The 14,620-nt window shown below is 39.7% G+C and overlaps 4 protein-coding genes across 4 annotated transcripts; 2 read left to right on the top strand and 2 right to left on the bottom strand. All coding sequences in view use genetic code 12, as the record gives it.

The window, feature by feature from the left end:
- Positions 1 to 161: 161 nt before the first annotated feature.
- On the bottom strand, positions 162 to 1,313 carry RAV2 (Rav2p; the record flags this gene model as incomplete). The annotated part of the gene is made up of 1 exon (XM_036812322.1): positions 162 to 1,313. The coding sequence occupies one exon, from the start codon at positions 1,311 to 1,313 to the stop codon at positions 162 to 164; it is 1,152 nt and encodes a 383-aa protein (XP_036662839.1).
- A 446-nt stretch (positions 1,314 to 1,759) lies between these two features.
- CPAR2_600690 (uncharacterized protein) lies at positions 1,760 to 3,511 on the top strand (the record flags this gene model as incomplete). Its single annotated transcript, XM_036812333.1, has 1 exon — positions 1,760 to 3,511. The coding sequence occupies one exon, from the start codon at positions 1,760 to 1,762 to the stop codon at positions 3,509 to 3,511; it is 1,752 nt and encodes a 583-aa protein (XP_036662840.1).
- A 1,084-nt stretch (positions 3,512 to 4,595) lies between these two features.
- Positions 4,596 to 5,792, bottom strand: CPAR2_600710 (uncharacterized protein; the record flags this gene model as incomplete). Its single annotated transcript, XM_036812344.1, has 1 exon — positions 4,596 to 5,792. The coding sequence occupies one exon, from the start codon at positions 5,790 to 5,792 to the stop codon at positions 4,596 to 4,598; it is 1,197 nt and encodes a 398-aa protein (XP_036662841.1).
- A 3,615-nt stretch (positions 5,793 to 9,407) lies between these two features.
- CPAR2_600730 (pleiotropic drug resistance family ABC transporter) lies at positions 9,408 to 13,667 on the top strand (the record flags this gene model as incomplete). The annotated part of the gene is made up of 1 exon (XM_036812356.1): positions 9,408 to 13,667. The coding sequence occupies one exon, from the start codon at positions 9,408 to 9,410 to the stop codon at positions 13,665 to 13,667; it is 4,260 nt and encodes a 1,419-aa protein (XP_036662842.1).
- Positions 13,668 to 14,620: the final 953 nt, after the last annotated feature.

The following is a 14,620-nucleotide window of genomic DNA, read 5'->3' on the forward strand; positions in this document are numbered from 1 at the left end:
TGTAGATAAACTGTAGTATTATTTCGTTATGATAGTTGAACCGTTTCAGTCGTAGGTGAAAGATTGAGTTGAGTCCGTTTAGCTGAACTTGGTACTAGTACACGCCGGACCCCACAACATCCAGACAGGTGTGTTCCCGCCAACGAACCTCCTCTACGACGTCATCCAACTAGATTTCTCAAACTGTGTAGGAAATTCGTAATCAAGTACTCAATGGAATCCAACTTGGTAAAACAGCTAACTAAAACTGGATCTTCGGACGAAACTTCAATTTTAGTCTTGATCATAACCACCATTTGATTGTAAGTGATACACCTCGTGATGTAATCTTGAGCGTCGTGTTTTGGTTTCAACAGAATATGACTCATCATGTTGTTGAAAAAACTTCCTGCTTCATGGTTATCATGGGAATCGTGTTCGGGAAACAATTTGCCAACATTCTCGTCTTTCCCCGAGGGAATACTAGGAGTTGCGCTTGCAACAGAGCTAACTTCTGACGACAGAAACTTCTGTCCTGTGCCCCTGATGCTATTCGCAGAAGAAGGCGGTAGTTTCATTTGGTCACGAACTTTATCAACGTACGATTGCCCTGTATGAGGATCTATATCACCCCATGGTTTCTCGGTTACTTTTGACAAACTTTTCAAATCTACGCAAATTTCCGCTTGGTTGAGATAAAAATCGATTGAGATGGTGTTTGGTAATTCAGGTTCAAAATATTGACCATGGGTCACTTTTTCAGGAAACACCAATGCAGGATCTGTAGGTAATTGTAAATTCGTCTTTGCTGTTTGTATGCTGGATAGTAGACGTTGAAATTCATCAATCAATTTCGTATGCGTAACGTCATGGTCTAGCTCCTCGACATCGGTGAACTGTGATAGTTGATTAATTAACATGATCGCCGCATCAATAGCACTATTGGCATTGATTACTTGTTCCAACAACACTGGCTCTTTCAATCTCAACTTGTGGAAAACTTTATTCAAGTAGTGATCTTTGACATTGATTGTAAATTCCGTCACAAAGGCACCATCTCTGACAATAATCCCTTTCAAATTGTCCTGAGTCCCCGAAGACACAGGTAGCTTTATAGCAGGTCCTTTTTGAATTTTGTTGCTAGGGTCAGGCTGTTGTGGAGAATTGAACATCAACAAATTTGAACAGATTTTCAATGCTTCAATGATTTGTGGGAACTCAGGTAGTATAACCAGCGACACCAACCAATGCAATTCACGATCATCTTGTCGATGTTGGATGTCGGCGACCAAGTTTGTGAAGACTTGTTGCTCTTGGGCCAGAAACAAACTCATTAATGGCGGGGATTTTATAAATAGTAGCAAATCAGGGACAAAGGATTTGGTGGTGGTAACAAGTGCAGAAGACTTCAAAGTGTATATTGGTTGTGGTTCGATTATCCCGTCCGTGGTGGTGAGGAAAAAGTATCAAGAATGAGCCGCATTCTTCTTTTCCTATTTTGGCGAGTTGGAAGTAAGTTGCGAAATCCATTATGTTAAATGAAGGTTTAAAGCTTGGTTACAAAAAGGGCTAGATTCAGAGATTTTAGGTAGGAGGTAACTCTTTTTGACATGATACTCAATGGGGACACGGTAGATTGAAGCAAAATGGCTCTTCATCTGTTCCTCCAAAGATCTTTGAGGAAGTTGCAATCTCTAAGAAATTTACGCGAGATGAAAAATGCAAAACAGAGACTCGAAAGTTAATCTTCAATCAATAGAGACACAACCACTCACAAATCATGAACAACAGCACGTGTGTTGAGTCGACCTTACTCAAATTAGCCAACTCAACTGCACTTATCACAAATGGAACTGGTACGCCAATACAGTTGGACTCAAGGTCATGGATCTTGCAAGAGCTTTCCACCACCGCGTTGATTTTAATCTTTTCATTAACGTTGATCACGATTGGGTCCTACTCTACCGTATCGAAACCAAAGCATGCAGGAGATCCAAGGGAAGATATGAACTCTAACAAAGATTTTGACCCTACTGATATGGACGATTCGAAATATTTCATCACCAATAAATTTGACTTGGAACTGATTGGAGTCCAAGAATTGACTTGGAAACATGTGTTAATTTTCCCCATTGTTGCTGGTTTGAGTTTATCAGGAATGTATTATTGCATAAAAAAAAACATCTCCATCAGTTCCATCATCAAATGGTACTTTATCTTGCTAACACCGGCAAACTCGTACTTCACATTAAGTACGTTGTTGACCATGTCGGTAAGAAAAGTGACACATTGGTTTGGCAAGGATTCAAGGGCAGTATTTGAGAGATACAGAGTGGCCGCGGCCAAAGACAAGGAGCTTTTCCCACTTGGTATTTTGCAAAATATTGACTTCGATGAGTTTATTGATGACAACGCCAAGAATGATAAAGACAAGGAAGAAGATGCAAACGAGGACCTGGATGCGAAAGTTATGAAGGCTTTGAAACTCAAGCAATACATCGAGGATCAAAAATTAACAATTTTTCAACAAACTGATTTGGCAGCAGATGCTTTTGAATTTAACGGGGTATTTGATCTAAAGCTTGTGGTGTTGTTACCGGTTTCTCTTTTGATTGGATATGGCTTTTTCAAAAACTACTCCAGTTGGAAATGGAGCAATTTTGTGGCATTCACCTTTGTCATTTCATCATTTTCACAATTTCAATTGACAAATTTCAAATTGGCCTTTGGGTTGTTAGTGGGATTGTTTTGTTATGATATTTATTTTGTCTTTGGTACTGAGATTATGCTCACAGTTGCGACAAAGATGGACGTACCCATGAAATTGACAATTCCTAAATTATATGAAGCCGGATTGAGCATTTTGGGATTGGGAGATATTGTTCTTCCTGGGTTATTGTGCAGCTTATGTTTACGTTATGATGTGGCAACTTACTACAAGGGGAATGTTCACAAGCCATTCCACCATTTAACCGACTATCCACGACCATATTTCACTGTCAGTTTGTTATTCTACTCGATTGGTATCATTGCTACATTGGTGGCGCTTAATGTATACAAAACAGGACAACCAGCATTGTTATACATTGTGCCCAGTTTGATGTTGGGAATCAGTGGCTACAGCTACATGAAAGGGGAGTTTGCTCAATTGTGGAGTTTCTCCGATAGCGTAAAGTCATTCGGTGAAGAAGATGGAGATGACGATGATTCGGATGATGATGCAGAGTTTGTACCTGAAGATATTGACGATGAATTAGATGAATTTATTGCCAAAGTTGAAAGAAAAAGGGCACAGGACGAATTGAGCGAGACTGATATTGATGATTTGTATATTGAAGATGATGATGACACATTTGTGATTGAGATGGAAGAGGATGAAGATGAAGATGAAGATGAAGATGAAGAAGATTATGATGATGAGGGAGACTTTGATGATGGGACTGTGATAGAGTTCAGAGAAGATTTGTCTTTATTGATGAGGGATTTAAATGATGAACCTAGGGAGTGGTATACCAGTGATGAGGAAGATTGAGTCGGCACTAGTTGAGTTTGGTTATACTGCTACTATGAATGGGCCGCCTTGGAAAATAGCCCTATTGCTGATGTTCGGTTCGAGTATTAACACCGCAACATAGAAGTTAAAAATAGCACTTTTCCACAACACTTGTAGATCTTTATGTAAATCTCCATATTTGTGCCGATCTCTTACGCGTGAGTATATATGTGTCCCCTTTTCTTTAATGTGAACGGATGGGGACGTATTGATTACAGTTTAGTTTTAGAGATCCTGTATTGTTATTAACATATCATGTTCAATAGAAAGAGGCGAAACCATAGGGGAGATTAATTGGAGTGAGTTTATACATGTGAGTACAATTTTTAATTAATGACAGGGTACACTAGTTCTACCTCGTAGCTGTGATATATTCACAATGTGTTTGAATTGGTTGCATTGACGTTGTAGTTGGATCCTTCTTTGGGTGGCACATAGTTCAGCACCGCCCTGGTGCAATCATTACTGGTGTCCAAGTACCGATACAAGTCATGGATTGAGTTGCAACTTTGGGTTCGATTCTTCGAAAAACCTAATGAGTTGTTATGAATCACCCCCCTTTTGTCCTTTCAACGAACTGTCATATAGGAGCAATACTCTTTCCTCATCCTCCTCATCCTCCTCATCCTCCTCATCCTCTTCATCCTCCTCATCCTCCTCATCCTCCTCATCCTCCTCATCCTCCTCATCCTCCTCATCCTCTTCATCCTCCTCATCCTCCTCATCCTCCTCATCCTCCTCATCCTCCTCGTTTGAACCACTCAACGGTATCCATAGAACGACTGGTATAAGCCAAACATGACCCATTGTTGCTTTCAAAGGCCCATAAACCGATGCAGTAGATAGGAATTCATCAAAAGCATGATAACAGCAAAAACGATAGATATATACTCCTTCTCCTACTCGTGTAGCATACAAGTTCCACCCACACGATGATCACATTGTGGGTGCAAAAAAAAAAAAAAATAAAAGGGTAGATGAACAACAAAGCATTCGATTTGAGGAAAGTACAAACACTATAGAAAAAAATAAAGAGAGAACCAATAGCACCCGGTCATATACTCTAATGAATCAACGGCTTGGGAATGATCTTTTCTTCTGGATCGGCTTCCCTAGTCTCTCCATATTCTGGGTAAGTATTGTATCCATAGTTGTAAGTTGTATAAAACGTAGATGTATCGTAATCATTCAAGTCATGGCCATATTTGATTCTTTCTGGGAGGTCGGGATTTGCGATGAAATGCCTACCGAATCCAACCAAAGTACGGTCATTAGCATCTGCATCTTGAACGATTTTGCCCCATCCATCATTTTTATCTTCGGTGTAGTTTCCCCCTTTGAGGATGACTCCCTTCCACAAGTCGTAAAAATAATTGACATTTGCTGGTGATTGCACATCGTCCACATCGTACACCCCATCAACTAAATCAATAAAAGCTAATTCGTTACCGGTATCAGCTCTCTTTTGCAACTCCCTAAGGATGTATGTGTAATCCTCTTTACTTGATGGATTGATGCCAGGCTCTTGAAAAACGTTTGCTGGGGAAAATCTAACACCGATTCTTTTTGCATCTGCCACTTTGAAGAGGTTGTCAAACACTTCCAAAATGAATCTGGCCCTGTTTTCAATTGGACCTCCGTACTTGTCAGTTCTGGTGTTGATCTTTGGGTGTAAAAATTGACTGGCAATGTATCCATTTGCGAAATGCAACTCGACGAAATCAAATCCAGCAACATCAAGAGCCAATTTGACAGCATTTGGGTAATCCTTCTGAACCAATTCTTCAATCTCTTCGACAGTTAATGGGCGAAGTGGATTGCCAGCCTCGACAGCTTCCTTTGCTGATTCTTCATTATCATATACGTCACTGACACCAACAAAGTCATAACCTTTTGACTTCAACAAAGCGCCACTGGCAACTCTACCCATTCCCCATATTTGAACAGCAATTTTACCACCAGCAGCATGGACTGAATCAACAATTTCCTTCCACCCTAAAGCTTGTTTTTCATTCCAGATACCAGGAACATTTGGGTACCAACCCAATTTTGGAGTAGCAACTGTAGCTCCAGTGACTAACAATGCACCAGACTTGGCTCTGTCAGTGTAATACTTTTTCTCCAAGTCTGTTGGATTATGATCACCAGGATGTGCTCTATTTCTGGAAGTTGGTAAATGAGCAATCCTATGTTCAATCACTGTGTTTCCAACCTTGATTGGCTTGAATAGGTTTGATGATTGAATTGCAGCTTTTGTCATTCTGAATCAGTTAGTTTTTGTTTGTTAAGTCCTAAGAGTTGATGGAGTAGTTGTGTTCATCTCGAGGGAACGGATTCAACTGTATTTATATAGTGTCCACATGGTAATAGTTGTGGTATGCTGCTTTGAAATACTCAGTAAGCCTTTGGTAACAAGATTGAAGAAACTGTGGCTGATATCCCACGATCTTTATCAAAAAATCAAGGATTTTAGCTTGGTGAATTCTAATTTTCACCGAACTTTTTCCTCGGCATTATGATTTACCCAAAATGAACAGTTAATCTCCGATTAGTAAATGGATTACGAATTCCCACAAGCGGAAAGCCGAAACATCGGATTAGTAAGCTGTTGCCTCTTGGAACCATTGACATGGGGGAAAAGTTGCTCCATATCATTCGAAACGTAGTTTTGCACTTACAGAAAGAGAGCCCACAGATAACACACGTGATCACACTATATAAACTACAAATCAACTCCGTGCCTCTGGAAAATTTCGGCCGTGCTTCGCCGTCTTGAGGCATCTAAAAATCTTTTGGGGATTTAGGAGGTGCAAGAGCTGTATCTCTACTGCATTAGTGTTGAACCGTTGGCGGCTTCCGCTTTTCCTGGCAAATTGCTAATTTCATGAGACTTTTTGTAATGTGCACTAAAATGCGCTATAGCTTTGCTTAGAACAGCCCAAGAGACAGCGGCGAAGATGCCCATAGTAACTCTAAACCACGCTGATAACAACCATGAGGGGTAAAAAAACCCTAGTTGTTTGTAGCATAATCTGTGCTCTGAAGTGAAACGTATAGCAGCGAAAAAGATGTTATCGATCAGGTGAGAGATTTTTTTTTGCACCATATGAAATACACTGCAAAAAGTGGGTTCATTCCCCCACTGTCAAGAGCAACAAGGTGGAGCAGACAATAGGTAGTATAATAGAGGCTGAGGATGGTATAGGTGCGAGGGATTTAGTTAGTTACTTTTCAGTATGAATACGTCACACAATTTAGCTCTAAAACATTGCAAAAAAAATAGTTGCAAAAGGAAACAAGGTGCAAGTAAGACACCATAACAATTGTAACAGGGTGGATCCGAGAGTACCGATTCAATTACAGTAAAGAACACATTATCTTGATGGGAGTATTGGACTCCAGGAAAACTAGTTTCAGCACTGAAACTTGCTCGACACTAATGTTGGTATCACAAATCTCCTTGACATACAAAAGATTTTGCGACAATGTTTTTTTTTGAGAAAATAGAGCTAAAAATACATCAATCACGAAGGCACAAACTTTTGGTTGGAATCGACGACGACATGTCATATCTAAGTTGACTATAAAACATACGTAGCACTTGAACCTACGTTCAAATGGTAATGGATCATACTTTCTACACCACGGCTCGTGCACATCACCTTTGAGTTTAATCTCACCGTTTTTTGATCAATCGTTTTTAAATGTCCACAAGATAAGATCTAATCGGATATTGGGTGACCTTTAGAAGACTTGGTGGCTGCTTTCTTATTATCCTTTGCCAAAGCTAGTGCAATTGTAACAGCTCCAGCAGCAAAAATCAAGATACCACAAATAACTGTATTCACATCATAATTAGCTGACTGGTGACTTATATTTTGTGGTGTCAGTGCTTCGACTTTGTCCAAGATAGCAGCAATACCGATTACTGCTAATGAAGAATGAAATATCAACATTTTGTGATTAACCCGAAAACTGATGGCGAATATAGTTTAGAAGAAATTGATTCTCATTCATAGTTTTGTTTATTCGACTTTTTGTCAAAAAGAGTGTTACAAAGAAGACAGTGTAGTTATGACAGTAAGCCCTTGTTCTGTCATCATAAAGATAACAATAACCTTTTACCCTCAACAAAAAAAACAAACTGTGGTGCAACTTTGGTGTGCGGCACCAAAAAATTTCCTAATTGATAAGGGAATGCTTTGTGTGTTTGCGCAAATTATCACGACGAAAAGAGGAAATGATGGGAGTAACACTTGAGGGGGTCACTCTACCCAAAAAGCTATGGAGATATAAGCTTCCTGGGGACTATGTAGTGAAATATTTTTGTATTCACACAAGGGCTATTAATGAGAGCCACAATTGTCATATATAACCTGCCGCCATTAGCTCATCAAGAACCAATCATTCCATGGGCTTTTGTTTAAAACGGTCGTAATTGACGAGAAAAATTTTCAATGCACTATGAAACAAGCATGTGCAAACTAAAACGTTTAAAATAACGAACTTCCTTCACTTGCAGTCAAGGATCGACCGAGGTCAAAGCTAGTGTTGAGAGGAGATTGTGTCATTCTTGACCATCTCCTAAATTTGAATAACGTTCTATGGTACGATCGACAACATCTGCCAAGGCGTAATTGATGTACTTCACTTCAAGTGCAACATTCGTCAACGGCACACCGCCTCCATAATAGAAGAATTCTCTTGTAAAACAAACAGGTACACATATCCATGTACACAAAAGAAAGTTGTTTACCCACACACACCGACATTTAATTTTCGAAATGAGGCGTCGAAGGTTTTACGATATGTACTGAGGTCCAACCCCCCCCCCTGGAAAAGCTACTACATACTATACCAGACGAGAATTTGATAAAACTTAGATCGTGGCTTTTTTTTTAGTATTCATTTGGTAGTATTTATTGACGCATATGCATGGTCTTGTGAACATGCAGACACTTTTCCATGGCAAAACCAAAACAACTGAAACTGAACACATTAGAATAGAGGGATTTCCCAATTTTTGCGGCACAATAGCTGTTGTAGTAAACACGCGCAAAACCGCCAACCTACTTTACTAGAGAACACCACATTATTTATTCCGTAAACTAAGAATGTGATGTGTATTAGTTGGAAGTAACTATAAACGCCTGATGGTTTGGATCCCTGGTCCTAGAACGGGTGATAATAAATGGGAAAAATTGGGCAATTGGACCCTTTGCGCCAATATAAGAAAAGCACACAGTTACACAAATAGATGTTACTCGTATTTAATCGTATCATTTTTATATTAATTCGACGAGTGAACAAAGAAGAAGAGGGGTTCATTTCGTCCTCGCAAATATGTATCGATATATATATATATATATATATATATATGTACTCCATGTCAGGTACATAGATTGTAGGCTACTTTAACCATATCACGCCATGTGGTAAGATTGGTAATCTCGGGAAAAATATAAAAAACTCTCATGCATACGAGTCCAAACAGAAACGGTTTCTTTTCTAAAATAAAATGTGCTACGTATGCAGCTGCTTCACGTGTCGTGTGCTTACATACCACACAACACTTGGTCACCGCGTACAGCTGAAGGTGAAACATTGCAATAAATGAGTCCTTTTGTTTACATCTCTTCTATGTGGTTAGATGATTGCAGAGTACCCTCTTTTATGGATATATATTCCATTGAGTTTCTCTCTGAGATGGTTTGAGTTTGGTAGATCTGATCTGCATTCTACCACATACACGTAATAGACTCCTACCACTGCTGTTGTTGACTTTCTTACAGTGCTACCCCGCTAATTACTGTGAATATATAGAACCCAGATCTTCCAAAGTGTTACCTAGATACAAAGTAATAGGTGCAAAAACATGTGGAAACTATACCAAAATGACCCTGACTACTACAAACCAAGAAAGTTGGGTGTTGCCTATAAGGATTTACAAGTTTATGGTGACGCCATGGATACTGACTATCAAACAACTGTATCAAATGGTGTGGTAAAATATGCAAGGAACATGATCAAGAGAATAACTAAAAGAAAACAACAAAACACCTTTGATATCTTGAAACCGATGGAGGGCTTAATCAAACCAGGAGAAGTTACAGTTGTACTAGGAAGACCTGGTGCTGGTTGTACAACATTCCTCAAGACTATCGCTTGTCATACTGATGGGTTCAATGTTGCTAATGATTCTGTCATTTCTTACGATGGTTTCACTCAAAAGGAGATCAAGCAATACCTAAGAGGAGAAGTTATTTATTGTGCTGAAACAGATATTCACTTCCCATACTTGACTGTTGGTCAAACTTTGGAATTTGCTGCATTGATGAAAACTCCAAGAAATAGACCAGCTGATATATCACGTGAACAGTACGCGAAACAACTTGTTGACGTTGTTATGGAAACTTATGGATTATCGCACACAATAAATACCAAAATTGGGAATGATTTTGTACGAGGTGTGTCGGGTGGTGAACGCAAAAGAGTTTCACTTGCAGAAGTCTCGTTGGTACAAGCGTCTATTCAATGTTGGGATAATTCAACTCGTGGGTTGGATGCAGCCACTGCGTTAGAATTCATCCAATCCTTAAAGACTTCTGCTACAACTTTAAACGATACGCCCTTGGTTGCCATTTATCAATGTTCACAAGATGCTTACAATTTATTCGATAAAGTTATTATATTGTACGAAGGTTATCAAATCTATTTTGGTTCAAGCCAACATGCAGCAGCCTATTTTCAAAACATGGGGTTTGTTTGTAAAGATAGGCAAACTATACCAGATTTCTTAACTTCAATTACCAACCCAGCCGAACGTATGGTGAAGCCAGGGTTTGAACACAAAGTGCCACATACGCCAAGAGAGTTTTATCGCCATTGGAGAAGATCCTCCGAGAGGCAGTTCTTGTTGGAAGAGATTGATAAATATTTGGATTACTGTCTGATTCTCAACTACAAACTGAAAATCTTTAAGGCTATGCAAGCGCAAAAGTCAAAACATACCAACAGCAAATCTCCTTATACTGTTTCACTACCCATGCAAGTACGATACATCATAAAGCGTAATTTCAATCGAATAAAAGGTGCACCTTCAATCCCAATAGTGACTGTGCTTGGAAATATCGCATTGAGCTTAATCTTGGCGTCAGTGTTTTACAACTTGGAACCAAAAACTGATTCTTTTTATCATCGTACTGCTGTCATTTATTACTCAATGTTGATCAATTCGTATTCATCGGTGTTGGAAATATACAACATTTACGAAACGAGACCAATTCAGCAAAAGCATCGAGAATATGCCTTGTATTCACCAGCCGCAGATGCAATAGGATCACTTGTGACTGATTTACCATTGAAGTTTATTAGCAGTTGTTGTTTCAATTTGATACTTTATTTCATTGTCAATTTCAAGCGTGAACCTGGTGCATTCTTCTTTTATTGGTTGATCAATTTTCTTTCCACATTGATGATGTCTCATTTGTTCAGAACCATTGGTGCATTCACAAAGACATTGGCTGAGGCAATGACGCCATCATCCTTGTTGTTGTACGCCATGAGCAGGTTTACGGGATTTACCATGCCCTTAAACTATATGCTTGGTTGGTGCAAATGGATCCAGTACATCAATCCCTTGTCGTACGTTTATGAAGCACTTATCATCAATGAATTCCACGGCCGCACATTTGAATGCTCCAAATTTGTGCCCCTGGGAGAAGGCTATCCCAAAAGCGGGAACTCCACTGTATGCGCAACTCTTTCTGCAATCCCTGGCTCGAAAGTTGTTGATGGTGATCTATACATGAAGGTTGCCTTAACCTACGAATGGAAACACGCATGGAGAAACTTTGGCATATTGTTGGCGTACGTTATCTTTTTATTTTTCACGACATTGTTTTTTGTTCTGTATTGTCAAACCGCAAAGTCCAAAGGAGAAGTATTGGTCTTCAAAAAGGGCCATTTCAAAGGTTTAAAGTCTGTTGAAGAAGACGAGGAGGCATATATGGAAGATCAAATAGCGCTGGAATCGAGCTCATCCACTCAAGTAAGTGATGAAAAGGGCATGTTTGATTATGCCGATCGTAAAATATTGCAAACTTCAGATGTTTTCCACTGGCGCAGCTTGACGTACAAGCTACAGATCAAAGGTGAAGAGAGGACTATTTTGAATGGAGTTGATGGATGGATTATGCCTGGCGAAGTGACTGCATTGATGGGAGCCTCAGGTGCAGGAAAGACAACCTTGTTGAACGCCTTGAGTGAACGTTTGACTGTTGGTGTCATTACTTCGGGCTCTCGAATGGTTAATGGATGTCAATTGGACAATGCATTTCAACGACTGATTGGGTATGTGCAACAACAAGATTTGCATTTGGAAACTTCGACTGTGCGAGAAGCATTGAGGTTCAGTGCTTACTTGAGACAATCGCGTAAGGTCTCGAAAGCTGAGAAGGAGGAGTATGTGGAAAAGATTATCGAATTGATGGAAATGGAGGCTTATGCTGACGCAGTTGTTGGTGTTCAAGGTGAAGGGTTAAACGTTGAACAAAGGAAACGTTTAACCATTGCAGTTGAGCTAGTTGCTAGACCCAAGTTGTTGTTGTTTTTAGATGAGCCAACATCTGGATTGGATTCACAAACGGCATGGTCCATCTGCAGGTTGATTAGAAAGTTGGCTGATCACGGCCAAGCCATTTTGTGTACAATCCATCAACCATCATCGATATTATTGGAAGAATTTGACCGGTTGTTATTTCTCCAAAGAGGTGGTGAAACTGTTTATTTTGGAGACCTTGGCTACAGGTGTCGAACAATGATTCGGTATTTTGAACGCAATGGCGCTCCTAAGTGTCCGCCTGATGCCAATCCTGCTGAATGGATGTTGCATGTTATTGGTGCTGCTCCTGGCTCTCATGCGGATAAGGATTACTTTCAAGTATGGAGGGAGTCACCTGAGTATCTTGCTGTTCAGTATGAGCTCAATGCAATGGAACATATGAACAAAGGACATGAAGAGGAGCCTAAAAATGCGACTACATTGTCAAGGTGGAGATTACGGCGTGATGCTAAAGAATCTAGACGAACTTATGCGGCTCCATTTTGGATTCAATACTATTATGTTTTGACAAGGTTATTTCAGCAATACTGGCGTACCCCTTCTTATATCTACTCGAAATTTGCCATGGGTATCTTGTGTTCAATGTTTAATGGTTTCACTTTTTTCAAAGCGAAAAACACCATGCAAGGTTTGCAGAATCAAATGTTGTCAATTTTCATGTTGTTTGCAGTTATGACCACTTTAGCCCAACAATACGTCCCCATGTTTGTTAGCCAACGTGACTTGTACGAAGCTAGAGAACAACCATCACGCACATTTTCCTGGTTTGCGTTTATTGCTGCTCAAATTACTTCAGAAATACCGTATCAGATAATTGTCGCAGCTATTTCCTTTTTTGTTTGGTACTACCCTGTTGGTATGTATCATAATGCTGGCGATGCAGTTGAGCAACGTGGAGCTTTGATGTGGCTTGCCATGACGTTGATGTTTGTTTATAGCTCAACGTTGGCGCAAATGTGCATTTCCTTTAACCAATTGACAAACAATGCGGCAAATGTCATTTCGTTTCTCGTTACAGTGTCGATGTTGTTTTGTGGTGTTATTGCCAGCAAGGATTTTATGCCTAAATTTTGGGTGTTTCTTTATCGTTGCAACCCGCTCACGTATCTTATATCATCAATGTTATCGATTGGTATTGGAAATTCTACAGTGAAGTGCTCCAAACAAGAGTTTTTGCATTTTTCACCAGTACAACCAGGAATACAAAAATGCAAAGATTACATGAAGCCTTATATTTCCGTTGCCGGTGGATACTTGACTAATCCAGAAGCCACTGAGAGTTGCGAATACTGTCCCATGAATAAAACAAATCAGTACTTGTCTAATATCAATATTTCGATACACAATTTCGGTCGTGATGTGGGGATTTTTATTGCATTTATTGCATTTAATATTGTTATGACGGTGTTTTTGTACTGGTTGGTTAGAGTACCCAAAGGAAATAGGCGGAAACATAATCATCGTTGGTTAGCGAGATTTTCCATGTTTACTGGATATGTTAATCAAAATTAGTGAGCAAAAGGGTGTTGAGTCAAGGATCTTTGTCGGTACAGGTTAGTTAGATATAAAATTAGAAAGTTTGGATGTGTATAGATTCTGCATTCAAATTAAGATTAATAGATCACTTTGAAGAGGTTGTAAAATAAAATATACTTTAGTACAATTGAGAATGGACATTGTACTTGATCACGGTTCACAACAACAAAGTATATCGAACTTATTTGTGTCTCTGCCTCCTCTTACAGAGTTACGTAATGCACAATGTCTTTTAACGTGTAGAGAAGAAGCGATCAGACAACGGTGCCAAACAATGTAAAAGTCATACGTCTTCGGTTTTTATCAAACTACTCAATTTGTTCAATGGTAAAGCAATGTAATGTGTAGTTCAGTGAATGGCTCCCATGCTGTGTGTAGATCCAGTCAACTTACGTCACCTCTCTGATTTATGGAGGTTCAATTGTTTTTAGTCTTCACGTAGTACCCGAGTCGCTCGTAGTTTCGCGACAAAATCATCTACGACAAAGAGAGCTTTCAGGTAGCGACCAATACACACCCACTCAGTAACAAACACATCTGAGGCTCCAGTAACGCATAATATGGTAGCAAAATTGCCAGATCCAGCATCCTCCTGGTTTGAGAAGCTTCCACACGCCAGCTTGGACTTAAAACTCGGTTTTCGGTGTTAAGGCAGGCGTCTGCACTATATAAACTTATAAACTACAAATCAACTCCGTGCCCCTAGAAAATTTCGGCCGTGCTTCGCCGTCTTGGGGCATCTAAAATTATCTTTTGGGGATTTAGGAGGTGCAAGAGCTGTATCTCTTCTGCACTGGTGTTGAACCGTTGGCGGCTTCCGCTTTTCCTGGCAAATTGCTAATTTCATGAGACTTCTTGTAATGTGCACTAAAATGCGCTATACCATTGCTTAGAACAGCCCAAGAGGCAGCGGTGAAGATGCCCATAGT

This window comes from Candida parapsilosis, contig 005504 (genome assembly GCF_000182765.1).
Source record: "Candida parapsilosis strain CDC317 annotated contig 005504".
Lineage (NCBI taxonomy): Eukaryota > Fungi > Ascomycota > Pichiomycetes > Serinales > Debaryomycetaceae > Lodderomyces > Lodderomyces parapsilosis.